At 41.2% G+C, this 18785-nt stretch overlaps 1 protein-coding gene and 1 long non-coding RNA gene across 7 annotated transcripts in view; one reads left to right on the top strand and one right to left on the bottom strand.

The window, feature by feature from the left end:
* The window catches only part of App (amyloid beta precursor protein), a 227010-nt gene that overhangs the window by 142122 nt on the left and 66103 nt on the right, over positions 1-18785 (top strand). For all 6 annotated transcript variants that reach the window (XM_034515230.2, XM_034515229.2, XM_034515228.2 and 3 more), the window contains 3 exons: positions 10080-10213; positions 15653-15727; positions 16134-16292. In XM_034515230.2, coding sequence (XP_034371121.1) covers positions 10080-10213; positions 15653-15727; positions 16134-16292 — 368 coding nt within the window. The remainder of the gene's footprint in view (positions 1-10079; positions 10214-15652; positions 15728-16133; positions 16293-18785) is intronic.
* LOC143444081 (uncharacterized) lies at positions 14835-17754 on the bottom strand. The gene is made up of 3 exons (XR_013113625.1): positions 17625-17754; positions 16579-16685; positions 14835-14972 (listed from the first exon to the last, which is right to left on the bottom strand). It is a non-coding gene; the product is annotated as an uncharacterized LOC143444081 (long non-coding RNA).

Below are 18785 nucleotides of genomic sequence, written 5' to 3'. Positions count from 1 at the left end.
TTTTTTCTGATTTATTTATTTATTTATTCTATGATGTGAGTGCTCTATCTGCCTATATGTCTGCATGCCAAAAGAGGGCATCAGATTCCAGTATAGATGTTTGTGAGCCACCAAGTGTTTGCTGGGAATCCAACCCAGAACCTCTGTGAGAGCTGCTGAGTCATCTGTTTCCCAGTTACACCAATTTTTAGTCAGCTGATGGACTGGGAAATTTGCCTCATAGGGTGACCAAGTTCTGGTTATGTTGTGTCGTAAACCTTGGCACAAAGGTTTCTTTGAGGCTTGTCACTTCGTTTCAGATCATTTATTCTGTACATACAGGTGTTTAGCAGTGTTCCAGATCCCCTCCACCTATACACCATCAGGCTTTTCAATGACTATCAATTCTCCAGACTTCTCGAAGTATGTGCCGGAAGCAGGTTACACAAATCACCTCAGGTCTGTGGGCTCCAGGGATCAATGAGGTGCTCCCACTTTTCCACCATGCTGCATTATACCACAGCACCCAGACGTATCTCTGTTCCAGTCTAGTATTCTTTTCATCCCCTACCTGAGAGTTCTAACTATGTTCATATATAGGTTTGTGGTTCATAGATGGGAAGTTCTGTTGAAATATAAGGATGCCTGTGGCCTCTAACTCTCAACAGATGTTTATGAACCTGTTAGACCACCTTCCTACATCCCAAATGCTGTTGCTGTCTGATCAGTTGTTTTTCTAAAGCTACAGGGAATGCAGAAAGTAGACCAGCAAGCTCTGTTAACCATGGTTCACCTGCACACCCCTTCCCCCTTTGTTTTATCCTGGTTTCCATTATCCCAGGCTGAGAATATCTGTCTGTAGAGATGCTTGAGGCCCTTGCTTCTTGTTTCCCTCTATCTTGGCATCTGTCTGTAGAGATGCTTGAGGCCCTTGCTTCTTGTTTCCCTCTATCTTGGCATCGTGTTTCTGGTCTTAGGTCCACGATTACAGCATGTTGGGGAGGTCTAGCCCTATACATGGTTAAAGCAGGAGAAAAGATGACTTTGTCCACACATAGTACGATCCAGTACTCCCATACAAGTTTGTTGTATCAGAAGGTTATGATTTGCAAGCAGTAGCTAACTCATGCCAGTATAAATGGGATCTACCAGTATAACCCTCAGCCATTTTCCTTGGCTAGTTTTGAGCTATTGTTTTAAATTATTCTTTATTTGTTCTTCTAGCTGTGAGGTAATAGGCATCAATTTATTAGCACATCATAGAATGCTAGCAATGAAACTATGATATCTCTTAGACTGTCAAACTATATCAAAAACAATTATTAGGCTAGGTATGGTTGGCACACTCCTTTAATCCCAGAACTCAAGAGGAAGAAGCAGATGGATCTCTGCAAGTTTAAGGCCAAGCTGGTCTACAGAGTTACTTCCAGGCTAGTCAGAGCTATATAATGAGGCCCTATTTCAAAATAATAATAGTAATTATTATTGTTTAAATAATTTCTGCACAGATATGTACTCTTTCCATTAGCTACTTGATAAAGGTATGGAAGTGGGTCCTTTTTATTAAAGGAATTGGCCATGCTTTTCTGTCAGGTCACTGATAAAGGGGAAGTGGGGAACAGTTTCTTTAAAGGGATTATACATGCTTTGCTGTCCAGCAGTACAGTCACTATCTATCTACACACTGCTGCAACCACAGACAGTAAATAAGTAAGTAGGCATGATTGTGTGGTTTCCATGGCAGCCAGCAGTCTGAGGCGATGGCTCTGTTGGTGACATGCCTTCTAGGCAAGCATGAAGACCTGAGTTTGGCTTCCAGGGACTGCGACACAGGAGTCTGGAACCCTGGTGCTAGAGTAGAACATGAAGCCAGACTAGCCAGTTGCCTTGCTCCAAGTTTAGTGAAAGACCTGCTTTTAAAACAAACAGAAACAGGTAAATAAAATAGGGAGTGGCTGAGGAAGGCACCGTACGGTGGCTTCTAGCCTTTGCATGCACACATGCATAAAATGGAAAGCACCCAACAGGCACACATGTGCTTTAATACCAAGGTTACTTTTGAGAGACTCTCTAGCAGGATCATCTAAGCAGGCCACATTCAGTAACTTACTTACAGGATAAGAGATGTGGTAGGTAGGATTAAATGTCAGCATATGAGTGAATTAGGAAAGAGTGCTCTGGGAGGCTGGGGTGCATTTAAATTGGTTTTATCCATTAAGACCTCCATAGAAGTTAAAGGCCCATCAGCATTTACTGTCAGAATTTCTGTGATACGGTTGGTTAGGGAAGACTGACATTCTGCACTCACCTATTAAATATTGAGCAGTTCTAACTGGCCATGTCTTTGTGAACCACTGGTAATGAAGTCAAGGAAGCTTCCAGCAAGCTAACAAGAAACAATACCCTATGGCTAAAAGATTTCGGCTTCCAGTTACTATTACTCTTATTTTATATCTTTCTGTCTGTTTGGTGGTCGTTTCTATTCAGACTAAAGAGAGCACTTAAGTGCAGGGAATATGGCTATGAATAAAAATAATGCCAACATTTATCCTTCTACATTCATTTCACATATCTGATAAAAAAAAAAAATTCCCGTGTCAGTACAAGTACATAGACATAAAAAAGAAATGTCGCTGGACTGGTGAAGAATAAACAGAGTGTAGATTACGTTTTTATTACCTTCTGTCCACGCAGTACATTCATAGTGTTCTCCAGCAGCCGTGATCAAACTGGACATAAAAGAAGAGAGACTCGGGAGTGCATGGGCAAAGAACCTTCGCTCCTCTTTAAAATCTAGCATGCCATTGAAAGAGCACTCGCTTTTATTTTCCCATTAAGAATGGCTCACCTATCTCAAACTTGGTAGGAATGGTCGATATTTAGGTTTTGAATGGAATGCACTAAGTTTTAGCTACTTTGAAATTAGAGTGGTGAAGGAAACTTTTGTAAAAAAATGTTTTAAGTGGAGATGGCATTTTGAAAGCTTTGTCACATGGAGATTACATTTTCCCATAAAATCCTTCCTTACAGGTTTATAGTTCACTCATACATAAATTACCCATGCTGCCATATCCCATAACTCATAGCTATTTCAAGGAACGGCAATACTAGCTCTCAATCAAGTAGAGTTTTCAATGATAAGGCAGTGAGTTATGTAAGCCTTCACTGTTATCTTTGTTTGCCAGTGTTGTATAGATAAGCCGCACTCTGCTGGGGAAAAGAATACATCAAATAGATGCTATCCGTGGAGTTTTGTCTAGGAATCACTCTTGTGTTGTAGTTTAGATGGTCAAGGACATCACAGCTGATCCCCCACACACACACACCCATCGTACACAAAATAAAATAAGTAAATGTAAAACTAATATTAAAAGAAATCCTGTTACCCTGTAAATAGAGGAGCCAGATGAATATGAAAACTGCAGGAATTTTTTTTTTCCAAATATCTTAATTGTCAGTGTGAAGATGGACTGACATCCAGTCAGCCATTAGTCTCCATGGCTTCCTTATCTAAGTATTCAACCAAGCATGAGTCAAAAATAAATACCTCTGTACTGAGCATGTACAACCCTTTTTCTTGCTCCTCAAACAATACAGCAAGAAAACCACTCCCTTTGATGTTTGCATTATCTTCAGTAATATAAACAGTCTGAAAAAAGAACAGTGTATACATTAGATACTCTAAGTTATATCCAAATATACAAAAGGGAGGTGGCCAAACTGGAGTTTGCTATCTATAGGGAACCCTGGAACCAACCCCCCATGCACACACCCAGGGACAGTTAACCTATGTGGAGTTGGAATCACAGCGAGGGAAATTGGTGTATGAATAGTTGGATTTGACCATTACTCTTCTTGAACTCTCTGAGCTACATACTGATTTCAGCCACTTCCAGGAACCTTAGAGGGTTTCTCTTTGTTTTCAAGTAAGTTCCTCACGTGGTGAAGCCTTTCCCAGGGGACAGCAAGTATAGAGAATGGCATCATGTTCTCAGAATGGCATCATGTTCACAGTGCATCTTGTGAGAAACCATGCACCAAGATTATTAGAAAATCAGAAGTAAGCCTGTTCCCCAGCCGCCAGAAAATAGACTTCCAATGGGTCTTAAGAAGACCTAAGAATGGACAGTAGGTACTGTGACCAGCATTGATGTGTCATCATTATTAAAAGTAAACTGGACTCTCACACATGTAAAGAAACGTACTCTCCTAATCAACTTCCTGGGGTTTAGGTTTAGGTAATGTCGTTTATTCAGGAGAAAACATACATGCCCATGTTCCTTTTTGTATGTGGCAAGCAGAAGAGGGAGACTGAAGAAGGTGTGTGTGTGTGTGTGTGTGTGTGTGTGTGTGTGTACACGTGTGTATTCATGCACTGTATGCCCATATATGCATGAGTGTGCATATACATACACATGGATCCCAGTGGAATACATCATATCTCCTGCTCTATCATACTCCATTTATCTTTCACGGAGTGTGGAGCTAGGCTAGCAGCCAGCATGCACAGTCATGATCCTGTCTCTCCACTACACATTCCTAGAATTGCATGTACACAGCCATGACTGGCTTTTTTTTTTTTTTTTTTTTTTTTTTTTTTACAAATCCCCATGTTTGTGAGATCTCTTCCACACTGAGCCCTGTCTCAGCTCCTGTGTGATCTTTTAAAAATTTCATCATGTATTCCTCGCAAGCCACCAAACACTCTTGCTCCTCTGAGTTCTCATGATGGCTTCGTGGCCTTGTGATCAACCCCCACCCCACCCCCCAACCCCCTACCCCCCACCCCCGCCTGCTTAGTGGCCTCGACATGTACATGTCATGGAACTTACTGGGCATCCTTCGTTCTTAGGACCTCAGTGTTGGCTTCTGCATCTCCTTGTCATGTTCTTTAGCAGTGACCTGTGAAGTCTCAGAATGTTTGCTGAAGTCTCATTTGCTTGGTGGCTGTAGTTCCCTGCTCACCACCCTTTCCCCACCCCACCCCCACTCCCCTTTAACCCAGTTCTCCTTTTTTCCTCTCCATAATACAAGTTACATATTACTAAGAAGAATATGTTTCATTGTGTGTGTGTGTGTGTGTGTGTGTGTGTGTGTGTGTGTGTGTGTGTGTGTGTAGTGATTGCTTCTTTCACTAGGACATTATACCATGAGGTAAAAATGTGTTTGTTTTGGTCATTGATTTTTATCCCACAGGATTTGCATATGATAGAAGCTGGGACACTCCTGGAAAGAAAAGTAGAAGAGAAATGAATGAGAAATGAAAGTGAACATGCCTGGTACTACAGCTGTCACCTAAGCTTGTCAGATAGCCCTGGCTTCCCAGTTAGGATAGCTTCCTATTGCTTATAAAGTATCAGAAAAAGCCCACCTGATGGGAGAAAGGTTTATCCTGGCTCATTCTGCAGTTTTAATCAATGGTCCAACTTCTTTGTTTCTGGACCATAATGGGGGGAAGGAGGTAGTAGAACTCATCTTACAGTAGTGCAAGAAGGAGATGACTCAGTGAGAGGGTACAAATAAAACCTTAGGCATGGCCTGAGTGACCTGCTTCTTCTCTCCAGTCCCAACCTCCTAAAGAGTGTACCATCTCCCAATAGCACTAACTAGGGCACCAGTCTGGGCCATTCCAGATCCAAAGTATGACACAATGCTTGCTGATAGATAGATAGATAGATAGATAGATAGATAGATAGATAGATAGATAGATAGATAGATAGACCGACCATGTATATGTGTACATATCATTAAGCATGCAAGGCACTCTGAAATATTTGGAAGTAGGATGTTCCCCTCAAGACAACAGGTAATGTACTCTGAAACTGCAATGCTTTTCTCTTGTTTTGGTTTTGTTTTCTGTTGTTTTTTAATAGGGGAGTCACTTGAATGTTAGAAGTCTGTGCATAAGGACTGGGTAGTGGTGGCACCAATTAGGTAGTTGATTAGGGACATAAGAGTCAAAACCTGGACCTGTGTTTGGCTCTTGAGGCTGAAGGCTGGTCCTCTCCCTGGGTTGCTTACAGAAGGCAAGAGTAGGCATATCACCTCAAGTGAGAATTTATGAGTATGCCATGTGCCTCTGACCCCTGTTATATAACCTGATTTTTACCAGACAGGGTTCAGGGACAAACAACTTGTTTAGTAGGAAACAGTCCCACATACTTATAACAATCCATATTTCTGGCTAAGTCACGTTCATTAAAAACTTAAAACAATGAAATCCCTTTCCAGTAGCCTAGATGTGTGGATAAATAAACTCTTTATTGCTCAAACACTAGTGTAGCCCTCTTATGGCTCACCTGATCCTGAATTCATATTCTGGTTATTTTAGGATACTGAGTTTATTCTCTACACGGTGATATTTTAGCCCTCTTATGGCTCACCTGATCCTGAATTCATATTCTGGTTATTTTAGGATACTGAGTTTATTCTCTACACGGTGAAAGAGGTTTTTTTTTTTTGTTTTTTTGTTTGTTTGTTTGTCTGTTTGTTTAATTCTACCATATTGAATTTAAAAAAAAATAGATGTTCCCAACACAGTAAATGGTATTTAAAAAAAAAGATGACAGTTATTTGGCCACATTGGAAATATGATCCCATATCATAGCTTCTAAGAAAACTCAAAGATTTCTGAACAGTTTATGTGATTTGTAGTGGTGCATAGGCTTTCTTTTCTTTTTAAACAAAACAAAAACCTAGTCTGATATGACAAAGGCACTCCGGAGGCCTCTGCAACGTCAGGAGGATTGCCAGTTTGAGGCCAGCATGGGTTTAGACAAGACCCTGTATATGTAAATAAATAATAAATTTTAAAAAGCCCTCCCAAAGTTGTCTTTTGGAGTGTCTTCAGTGAGCCATTTGAAGTGACATGGATATATCTCCTTCTGCCTGTGCTCTGGGACATACAGAAACTGGTATCATTGGGGCCACGCCTTTCCTCAAGATACCTGTGGGACATGAATGAGCTACTGCCCATCCCCTGCTATGGACTTTGTCAGCTGGTCCTGAGAGCACAATGGATGTAGGGAATTAGGAAAAGAGAATCTGAGGTCTCTGGATGGTCCTTCCTTTGAGGTCCTTCCTTGTCACAGAACAATGACAATGAAAGACTAATATCACTTTAAGTATCAATATATAATGTCATTGTCACCTTTGCTAAATGATTTCATGATTTGCCAGTTTAAATCTAGGATCATTCCACTTACCCATATTGACTGAGATGGAGGGTGAGGATAAATGTCTCTAAGTTTGAATAAAATACTGAAAAAAAAGTTGAATCTTAAATTCCAACAGTAGGTTGTAGCTGGGACTCCTAACAAAATTTCCTTGAAGAGAAACTATATTTTTTATTTTTTTTCTCCACGGGAATTGGAAATGGTATGTGTGTGCGCGCTTGCCAGTACACGTACACAAACGTACATACACACTTATATAAAGGGTCTTACTCTGAGGACTTGACATCTATGAAGTTTGTGAATACTGGTAAGTACATAATTGACTCCAGAGCCATAGGAATCAGTGTGTTCTCAGTCCATGGGCAAAGACCAGTGTCTCAGACAAAGTCCAAAAGCACAAACAGCGCCTTCATTTGTCTTTTTTGTCGTGCTCAGGCTCTTGAAGAACCACCTGAAGGGATCTTAGCCTTCAGATGCAATGGCTAATCTTATACAGAAACAGGCCTGCAGGCATACATCCAAATGACAATTGACTCTGGCATCCGGCAGCTCATTCAAATTGGCACATGAAATTAACTAGCATAGAAATACACCTTGATGAAGCAGAGTAAATGTTAATAACGTCATGTGCTGATTTCCATGTTCCTATAAGAAATCTGTTTGAAATAACCTTGATACCGGTAAACATGCCCCACTTGCTTATATCCTGATTATTAGTTTATTCTTATTTTTGCAGACCTACATTTTAATTTAGACCAGTTAAAGCAGGTTTTTCCCAGGGACCTGTACTCTTGTAGTGCTTACGGCAGATGCTTGTATGCAGTATTTATAAGCATCTGCACATTCCCACCGAGTGGCATATAAACCCACAGTTTGCCTGGTCACCTCAGCCTGTTGCTATTTTATTTACTAGTTTTTACTGCAGCTTCTCATTTTCACTCTGCAAGTAAGAGGGAATAAATGGTCCGGTCCATGGGAAGCAAGTTTTGATAAGGTGGTTAGAAAACGTGTGTACATTGATTTGCTTGAGGTTGTGCAAAACAAATGTATTTGTCTTTGGTATCTTTTCTGTTACAGACAGTGTTTAAAATTGCAGATCATTTTTCAGTCATTCGGGATAAGAAACCATGTATTTTATTTATTTCCATTTTCTATCTGGACTATACATACATTTAATTTTGCTAGGGTTTTAGGGAAGGAGGTTGGGGGTTTTTGTTGTTGTTTGTTTGTTTGTTTGTTTTGTTTGTTTTCCAGAGAATGTGTCGCTTTTCCTGTAGATGACATTGCATAGTCCTGTGTTCTAATTTATTTTTCAGTGAATTGGAAGTAATTGTATCTGATTTTTCCCCAAGGTTAGCATAAAAGATTTCTGTACACCATAATGGGAGGCAATAAAGACACAGGCATGCATTGAGTACCCTGTGTGACTGACACTTAACTGTAGGATGCAAGGCATATTACCACCACTAGATAAAAATCCTGGAATGCAGAGTGCCCTGGGGTACCAGCTGGTGTGAAAACGTTGTCTTAGGTTCATACCTAACTGGGCCTAATTTCAGAGTCTGGAGTGGACCTTCCTTCCTTCTCCCCATTGGGCAAGTGTTCCCTTTTTTATCAGCTACATGAGAACAATCCTTTGAGGTTCCAGGAATAAGTGTAAGCATCCTCCCTTCTGCTCCAGTGCCACACCTACCTGGACAGACATCTCATCTCGGCCACTGTAATTTTTTGAAAAGTGATGACTAATTTTGAAAAGTGATGACTAACCAGTGACCACAGAAAAAAAGGAAAGAAGTCAGGATGATGCATGTCTCTCGTGTTTATCGAGATGCATTCTGGTTTCTGTTAACGTGGTCAAACCTTTGATTCTAATGCCAGTCACTTTCTTAAGTACATAGACAAGGCACTAGCGTCAGACGACTTCGCTGTGACTTCTCATCCAGTTGCCATTGGGAATATTGCATCCCATGCGGCTTACTACAAGAATTTATTTCCAAGAATGAGAAGTATGAAAAGAATATTTGAAACAGTGGTTGATATTTTTGAATAAGTGTTTAAATTTATTAGAAGAGGATGATGTCATTTCCTGTTTAGGGGGAAACCACAGTCCTGTTTAAAACTGTCTCTTTCCTCTTTCTTTTTTGACTCTCTTAAATACTTTCAACTCTTGCTAATCACTGCTCATTCATGAGTTAAGATGCTTTTGTTTTATAGTTCCATCTTCAGTCTTAGGAGCATCCCTGTTGCCACATAAGGTCACAGTGGATGTGGCAATTCAGATCCTGCCTGGTGGTATCGGATTCAAAATAGAAATCACTGTCTATTTGACCAACAGTGTGATGAATTAGAGATTGTTGCCAAATATGCAAAGGCTGGATGTCCTTTTGTGGTTTCTAAGCTGCACTTGTTGCTGTTTGTATGTCTTCCTGTGGTGTTCAAGCTCTCTCGTGAAGGGTGGCTTTGTAATGAAGCTGTCCAAAACACAACGTACAGAATTCCCATTTCGCTGAGGCGCCTTCATTTTGCAACAGCCTTCTTTTCAGATTTCACTGGTGTCTGCAGGACTTATAATGTATGATGCTGGTGACTGCTTTAGTTACTTTCCAGATTACAAAATAGCCAAGCAGAGCATGAGGATTTGATGAAACATGACCATATTAATCAGTGATTGCTGGAGGAATGCCTGTCTGAGCAAGACCTTTTTAAAAGCTATAGTTTTTTAATGTTCTTTCTTGCTACGTACTACAGAGGTGAAACATGTTCCAGCCATGGTAAAATGTCTCCGGGTGCTTCTTTGGGCTGCATTGGCATCTACTGTGTGCTGCTCCTTTGCACAATTACACTGTTCTGGGAAATGGCTGGCTTTCTTACAAAGATCAGGCATTGTGTTTCTCTTCTCAACTTGCCTTCCCTTCTCCTTTCTAGTTCCCACGACAGCAGCCAGCACCCCTGATGCCGTCGACAAGTACCTGGAGACACCCGGAGATGAAAACGAGCATGCCCACTTCCAGAAAGCCAAAGAAAGGCTGGAAGCCAAGCACCGAGAGAGAATGTCCCAGGTACGGAGGATTATTCCACCATCTGTTGTTTTGTTATTTAGGGAAATGTGCACTCATCTCTCCCTCAGCTGAGTAGACATAAAGTTTAACTTGAATGTTTGCTACAAGGACACAGACTGTAGGATTCCACCGTATCTATCCCTGTGGGCATCAAATAAAGGCAGGTACAAGAGGATTTTGAAGCACACATTCAATCCTGTCTCTCTGCTAAAGAAAGGTACTCTGTGAAGATGGTGACGTGAGGGCCGTTTATTGATACATTGTAGTAAACTTTATTTTGTCTGTGTGTGTGTGTGTGTGTGTGTGTGTGTGTGTGTGTGTGTGTGTGTTCCATAACAGGCTGTATACTTTAAATATGCTTTGTAAGATTTATTTTAAAAAATAGAAAGGGGCTGGAGAGATGGCTCAGCGGTTAAGAGCACTGACTGCTCTTGCAGAGGTCCTGAGTTCAATTCCCAGCAACCACATGGTGGCTCACAACTATCTGAAATGGGATCCGATGCCCTCTTCTGGTGTGTCTGAAGACAGAAAAAGTGTACTCATATACATAAAATAAATAAAATATAGAAAGGGGTAGTCAGCAAACTATTTACTATTACCCACTCAGCAGGAGGATCTGAGTTCGATCCCCGGAACACAGCTTTAAAAAGCCAGACCTGGTGGCCTGTGTTCTACTGCCATGGAAGCACATCCCTGGGATTTACTGCCCAGCCTGCCCCATGAGATAAGCTGTTTCCCAAGAAGTGTGGGGGACTAGAGAAAGAACACCTATACATTTAAGCTATGCCTTATCCCTTGGGCCAAATCCCAGCTAACTTTTTTATCAGGCTCTGTGTCCCAGGCTCCTGAACACCATTGCTTTGTGAAAACTATGCTTTAGAACCACTCGGCTTATCCAACCAAGCCAGTCATTCCTAAGCTGGTTACCTCACGTCTTTACTCCTCCTGCCCCTAGATGCGCTCTAAGGCATTGCTCACTCCTCCTATCAGTCCTCTGCCTGAGATTGGCCCTGGCCCTGGCCCAGCCCTGTGTCACTGGGAATCATGAAGTCTTCCCCATGGAGGTCATCTCCTAAGCTGTTGGCATCCTGAACAAGAAAAACCTTATTTTCAACATAACTAATGATGTATCTCAACAATCAGGACAAGGTTGCTATTTCTTTAAAGAGGACTAGCTGTAATACTTGGCCCTCCTCAGTAGTTGTAACACTGAGAGAAAAGGTTCTACAGCCACATTGGACCGCACTAATCCCGGCCATGAAGTGTAATTCACATTCTGCCAGTGGCCCATGAGGAAAACCTGAAAGCACATTGAACTAGAAAGCCAACTGAATGGAGCAGAAAACTAAAATCAATCGCCCCGATAGCTGGAATTTTTCACATTTTTTTTTTCCGTTAGAAAAGTCATTTAGGAAGGTGTGGAGAGACTCATTTGGGATTTACTACTATTCCCTCAGTTTTAAACTCAGAATTGATCTCATTTTCTGAAGCCTTCAGGGGCTTTCCTGTAACCCTTTAAAAGAAAAAATGACAGCCCCGGGTACATCATTGCACAGAAGGCCACAGGAAGTAGAGTAAACACTGAGCACTCCTGGGAGGTTCCCAGTGCCTGCCAGGGCACCCTGACCCCAGCCTTGCCTCTGCCTCTTATTCACCTGCTGGCCTGGCTTGTCTGCAGCTGGAAGCTGCTCCCTCCCCTGGGCTCACTTTGCTCTTGACATTGGCTTATTTTAGAAATGTCGTTCTCTTCTTCCTCCCACCCAACAAATCTCACACAGTCCTCTGTCACACATCATGTTTGACCAAGAGTAAGACAAGGGGTTACTCTTACCTTTTACTTGATTCTAAAGATTTTTATAATAGTTTATGTATTGGTGATTTTTATATCTGTATCATATGCCTTGACTACACTCTAATTTCTTTTAGTCCAATAAAGAATTATATAAGTTATGCCAGCCTTGTATTTTATCCTTAAATCCATGTGAATCATTTTTTAAAATATTTTTGCGGGCTGGAGAGATGGCTCAGCAGTTAAAGGCTAGGCTCACAACCAAAATAAAATATTTTTGCACTGTATCTGAGGTATTTTTATGCGATTAAGAAAATTAGTTTCGAGTACTGTGTTAGCTTCTGACATGATTTATTGTGGAAATGAGAGCCCTGGTGAGCATCTACTTAATCCAGGACTTACTTCATAGATTTCCGGGAGATTTTCTCCATCTTCGAATCCCAGATAAGAGATTACTTAGCTGTAGTCATCCTAGAGCAGAAACTGCACCTGGTAGACTCCAGTGTTATGGGTTTACCTGCCATTTATCCCCACAGTCTATGCTGCTCAATTCCGGGGACTTTCTGACTTTGAACTTGTCTGTCTCTTAAATCTCTACTTAGTAATTGTCATTTTCTCTGCGTGACATAGCCAGGCCTCTGAAGTGCCGTAAATCCTGATGGAATTGATACCTCTCTCTGCACACAGTGAAAAACTGTTGCTTAGGGACCCACAGTGCAGCCCCGAAGTTCAGATTCAGAGGACTTCAAGTTTTCTAACTCGGAGCTTTTCCAACTTGTTTTCTACTGCAGTTTTCAATTAATTTTCTGGGTTAGCGTAGAAAATAATGGACCTTATCTATTTCTGTTACCGGAACAGAGGGTTGGGAAGATGATATTTGTATTGATGTTAATGACCTAGGGATCCGAAGATCTTGGTTGCAGTGTGACTAGCACGTGTCAGGTGCAAATAAGCACACACACAAAACCTAAATGTGCTTCCTTACTGTACTAATTACTTCTTGGTATGCCAAACAGCCTGACAAGTGCAACTTAAGAAAGGAAGGCTTTGTTTGGGTGTAGAATTCCAGGGTACAGTCCAGAGGGACACAGTAATCATGGGGGAGGCAGGAGCTTCAGGCAGCAGGTCATGGTGCACCTGCAATCAGATGGCACAGTGCATGGCCGCTCTCTCCTTTTCCTCCAGTCCAGAATCCCCAGCCACACACCAGTGCTACTTAAATTTAGGGTGAGTCTCCCCACATCAGTTAACCTAATCCAGAAAATCCCTGCCACTGTCATGTCTAGAGACTTGTTTCCATGGCGACGTTAAATCCCATCAAGCTGACAAGCAAGATTCCTCATCACACTTACTTACATATCTAGTCCATTTAGTGTGTATGTAGAATGAAGTCTTTGAGAACAAAAATTTTCCTGATGCTGAATTTTTTAATATATTCAGTGGCATCTTAGGGATGCTACTGATACTGACCCTTAACTCACCTTGTAGATAGATGGCCCACTCTGTAGTGGCACACTGAGCCAGTAAGCTACTTGGTTTATCATCATTCCTCGCCCATTGGTTACTCTATAGCTGTCTTAAACTGGTCTGTAGAGTGAGATTGCTGATCACAGGGCCCGCTGTAACCAGGCATCAATTAAATCAGACAGACTTTGTAAAGCACTTAATCCAGTAAGATTATCTCTTACCAGCGTACCCCAGTGAAAGCCACTGGTTCAAGGGTAAATCTGCCTACAGTGTGTCTGTAAGTAGTCCTTCATGGATGGCATAGGCCATGGATTTGTGAGAGTAGAAGATATTGTTAAATTATTCTGAAAAAAATCGATGTTCGAGTTCATTTATATAGTAACACAAATTTTCAATACATTAGTTAGGTAAATCTTAATTGTTTCATGGATCTGCAATTCCAAGAGGGCGGTCCAGGTTCTGAATGTCTAAGACAAGATGATGGCAAGTATGCATAATGCAGAGAATCGGTTTTCACACCCCATTAAGACATTTGGTTTCTATCTCAAAGTAATTTTGAGATGTCTTGCCTGAGGAATTCTAGTAAGAACATCGCCACCCGGGAAGAACATCGCCACCCGGAACGTTCCCTCCCATACAGGAAATTGAAACATTTTTCTTCCCAGGCTTGTCTCATCTATAAAGCGAAGCATCTCTTCAATATCTCTTTGTCCAGCGCTGCTCTTTATTAGCTAATAGAAGTACTCAAGTACCATGAACAGTTTGTACATTTTCCATGTATCTTGTTCTCAAAAAAACCTAATTTTAAAAATCCAACTCCCACGCTGATCAGTTATGACCTTATAAGCCTGATTTTCCTTGCAGTTTGGGGAGGGAGATGTATAAAAAGTCGATGAGTACGTACCCTGTCAGCGACTTGGTGTATTTCTTCATCTTCCTTCACTGGGCTCACTTCACATGGAAACCCACTTCACAGACCATACAGTAGAAAAGGAAAGGACAGCCACGGGTGATGGAGAGTTAACCTGCATTTCCACTCAGCAGCATACAGCAGCAGACGGTGTATTCTCTGATCAGTGAGGGAGAAGGCCAAGAACAGCAATCTGTCATGACACAGCAGGTTGGCCTGCTGACTCAATTAGTGTCTTACCTTTTGCCACATTTAGAAGATTATAATGCATACTTTCTGGGGATTTCTGGGTGGATTTGAAGTAATCCTTGCTACTCATGACTTAGGTTACTGAACAGGAAGAGTCCACTCTTCATTTGTGCAAGGAGTAGACTTTAGCGTTTCAGAGAGCAGAGGTCTCCCTTCTCTTCTGCATTGCATCACCTCTCCCTTTGTGTCATTGTATTCCTGGTCTGCACATACACATACCCAAAATACACCACTTGGAATGCTTTGACTTGATGCCATAAAAGGTTAAAATTGATGTTTTAGTTCATTGACTGGAGACTTTGTTCAGATAGCATATGCCTTTCTCTTAGTCAGGGTTTCTATTCCTGCACAAACATCATAATCAAGAAGCAAGTTAGGGAGGAAAGGGTTTATTCAGCTCACACTTCCACATTGCTGTTCATCACCAAAGGAAGTCAGGACTGGAGCTCAAGCAGGTCAGGAAGCAGAAGCTGATGCAGAGGCCATGGAGGGATGTTACTTACTGGCTTGCTTCCCCTGGCTTGCTCAGCTTGCTTTCTTATAGAACCCAGGACTACCAGCCCAGGGATGGCACCACCCACAATAGGCTAGGCCCTCCACCCTTGATCACTAATTGAGAAAATGCCTTACATCTGGATCTCATGGAGGCATTTCCTCAAGGGAAGCTCCTTTCTCTGTGATAACTCCAGCTTGTGTCAAGTTGACACACAAAACCAGCCAGTTTATACTTTTATGGGTAATCAGTGTTTACTCACGTCAAGTAAAATGGCTTTCAGGCATTTCTCAAGGAAAATTAAAAAGATGAACCAGCCTTATTTCGAGAGGCTGCAAAACATGTGGACATTTATATTCCCCATACTTCTGGCATAAATTATTTATATTCTTGTAGGACAAATATTACTCACATTGGGATGGGCATGTGATACGTTTTAATAAGAAACACACTGTAACATAGGCACCATGTTAAATCTGTATTTGAAAGAAGAATGGAGGATTTTCATATTGTCTTATGTCATCTTTATAGGTCATGAGAGAATGGGAAGAGGCAGAACGTCAAGCCAAGAACTTGCCCAAAGCTGACAAGAAGGCTGTTATCCAGGTAACACCCCAGCCCCACCTACACACCAGACAGGACCTGCCACTCTCAGTCATCAAGGGCCTTCAGGCATCTTCTGGAAGCCCCTGTTCATATTTGCATGACCTTGACCCATTCTCACTCCTTGCCTTAGTAATAAGTTGTTTCTCTTACGTTTTCTCCCAACTATTTAAAAATAAAATTAATCACACCAAATTTATTCTATGGCTTGCAGTCTTCTTTGCATTAATGATAGATCTTTTGAGTGGCTGGAGTTTTCAGCTCCTCTGGTCCCTTGGAAAATTTAAATGAGATTAGGAATTTAGGACTAAACTCAGTCTACAAATGTCCTCGTACAGAGACTATCTTTGCACTAATCATCACCATCATGTTAAGAAACAAATATGTTTGTGTGTATTTTTCTCATCAGCATTTCCAGGAGAAAGTGGAATCTCTGGAACAGGAAGCAGCCAATGAGAGACAGCAGCTTGTAGAGACACACATGGCCAGAGTTGAAGCCATGCTCAATGACCGCCGCCGCCTAGCCCTGGAGAATTACATCACTGCACTGCAGGCGGTGCCTCCAAGGGTAGGTCACGTTGAGATCTCACTTCAGGTCACAGCATCAATGATGGTGTTGAGACAGTGGGGACTGTAGGCCACAGGAAAAAAGCTAGGAGAAATGCCATAAGCACTGTTTGTAGATGTGATTTAGGTACATTGTATCCTGAGGACACCGGGGTCACAGACCAGTTTTGGCCTTCCCTCTCTTAAATCTTTTGGTGAATACCTTTATACTGTTCTTTATGCTGCATTCTTATTTTGCTTTAAGCCATCATTTTTAAATCTTTTTTATATATTAGAAATAGTCATACCTTTTTGCCTCACGTAGTCATGAGTTTTCATAGTTATATTCTCTGTTCATATTTACCATGTATCATTTTTCTTCAGCCCAATGGGCATCCTTTATGTTTTCAAGTGCCTGTAAGATGAAGTTTGAATTTTTTGGCTTAGAATGTGTAAAAGCTAGTGATTTATTTATGCTTGAAAAACATCTTAACCTTACTATTGGTTTTAAAAGATATTTTAGCTGGGTATAGAATTATCAGTCCAAGTGATTTTCTTTTACTACTTTAATGATGCTTGCTGTTTGCAACAGATCATTCTTATGACCTCTACAGATAACCTTTTGTTTGATTTGGCTATGCTAAAGGTTTTTCTCTTTTTCACAGTAGTTATTTTATCGATGTAAAATGATGGAATTCCATTTGCCCTCTGGCCATCCCTTCATCTCATACCTAAGATTATGTCTGATATTTTCTTGCATAATTTTTTATCTGGTCATTTTTTATTGGCTATCATACACTATAAACTTTATGTTGTTGGGTGCTAAGTACTTTGTATAGCTATAAATATATTCAGACTTATTTGAAATCAAGCTAGTTTATCTAGAAGCAGCTTTACCCTTTCAAATTTCACTATTTTTAGATTTGTTGGGTGGAGTGAATCTCCTTGTAGCTTGTTATTTTTATTTTCAATCAGAATCCTTCTTAATAGTCTACCATGTACACTGAGTTTCAAATTGGATTGCCAAGAACCAGGCAGTCCTGTGTCCATGGGACTCCATGCACTGTTACCTCTAATCCTCTGGGAATCCTTTACCTCTAGCCTCAGATTCTTATACCAGCAAGCATAGAAGAGTCCTCAGTTACAGTCAGTAGGATAACCTGCAGATCTCTTGTAGAGCACTTGGTCCTGTAAAGTCTAGCCAACTGGGTCTCTAATGATGCTTCACTTCTTGGAGTCCACTGCCTGAGATCCCTACCTTGTACAGTCCAGGAAGGTCAGTGGCCATGGTTGCTGACAATTGTAGGACCTCACCTTGTGTGTCTCCTCTTCCTCTGTGGTCCATGGTCCTTACCTTGCAGAAGCTGTTCTTCTTATTTAGTCCATCTATTCCTTTTCTCTGGCAGGAGGGTGAAATCTTGGTCTTGATAGATCTTGGCCAGAAGTGGAAATTTGTCCACATTATGTAACGAAACCCAAACTCCACCCACTTGTGCTGATTTTTCTTTCCCTGTTAAGGAGCTCCTGGCACTCCTCTGGGTAGCGATGGCATGGATTCTTTTGTACTGATGACATCACTGTGATCTCGGGGGATGGGGTGGCTGGTTCAGGGTGACACCAGTAGTCTCGGACAGAGAAAGCTGTGAATCAGTTGCTTTCTGCAACGTCTCTTCTCTGGGCCACACTTCCTCCCTGAACAAAGAGCTTCTGAAAAAAAAAAATGTCTATATTAGCATTTTATTTTCTGTGAGCAATCTCTGTCTTTCTCAGGCAGTACTTAGTGAAGTTCTGGTTATGTCTTTCTGCAGATGACAAGGTCCTTGGTTATTCCTCCATTAGAGGGAGTGCTTTGGTGAGGAGAGTTGTGGGGGTCATATGTCAGGCAAGAGTTGTTGGGTGGATTTTTAAGATTAAGCCCACAAGCCTGAGTCTTGGGGTGTTTCCTCCTGTGCATAAAGTTACCGACCTTAAGTGTTATTTAAAATTTGACTCAGCCACTGCACTTAGCTCTGTATTTTTAAAGGTGTTAGAAAACTCTCTCTTCTTGATCGCCTTTGTGTGTTTCTCTTAAAAGATAGAAATCAAGAGTTTCCATTGAATCTTGTAATTCGATCTATTTGGATAAACACATCTATCTATGTGTATAACAACCACAGAGCCAGAACAAGTTATTAGAAATGTGACTTAAGTGTGCACTAACTATTTGAACACAATGGTAAAAGTAGGTTTTTTTTTTTTCTTTTCTGTTTTAAAGTAGTCTAATCTTATTCTGAACGTTTGCCAAGCTTCATAGACAGATCTTCCTCAATACCAGTGAGAAATACGTGACCAGGAGCACATGTGTCCTAGTTTTAATTAATTCAAACAGAAAATGGAGGAATAGGTTGAAAATCTTGGAAGCTTCTTTTTTTGAAATGTATTCATTCCCACGTTCCCTCCAGAGAGGAGATGCCCTCTGACACTTCCTTCTGGGCATGTCTTCATGGGCAGCTGTCCACAACTGCAGAGCTAGGAT

The sequence above is a fragment of the Arvicanthis niloticus genome, chromosome 12 (assembly GCF_011762505.2).
Source record: "Arvicanthis niloticus isolate mArvNil1 chromosome 12, mArvNil1.pat.X, whole genome shotgun sequence".
In the NCBI taxonomy this organism is placed as follows: Eukaryota; Metazoa; Chordata; class Mammalia; order Rodentia; family Muridae; genus Arvicanthis; species Arvicanthis niloticus.
The sequence above is the reverse complement of the archived record's forward strand: the minus strand, read 5'-3'. Positions and strand labels throughout refer to the sequence as shown.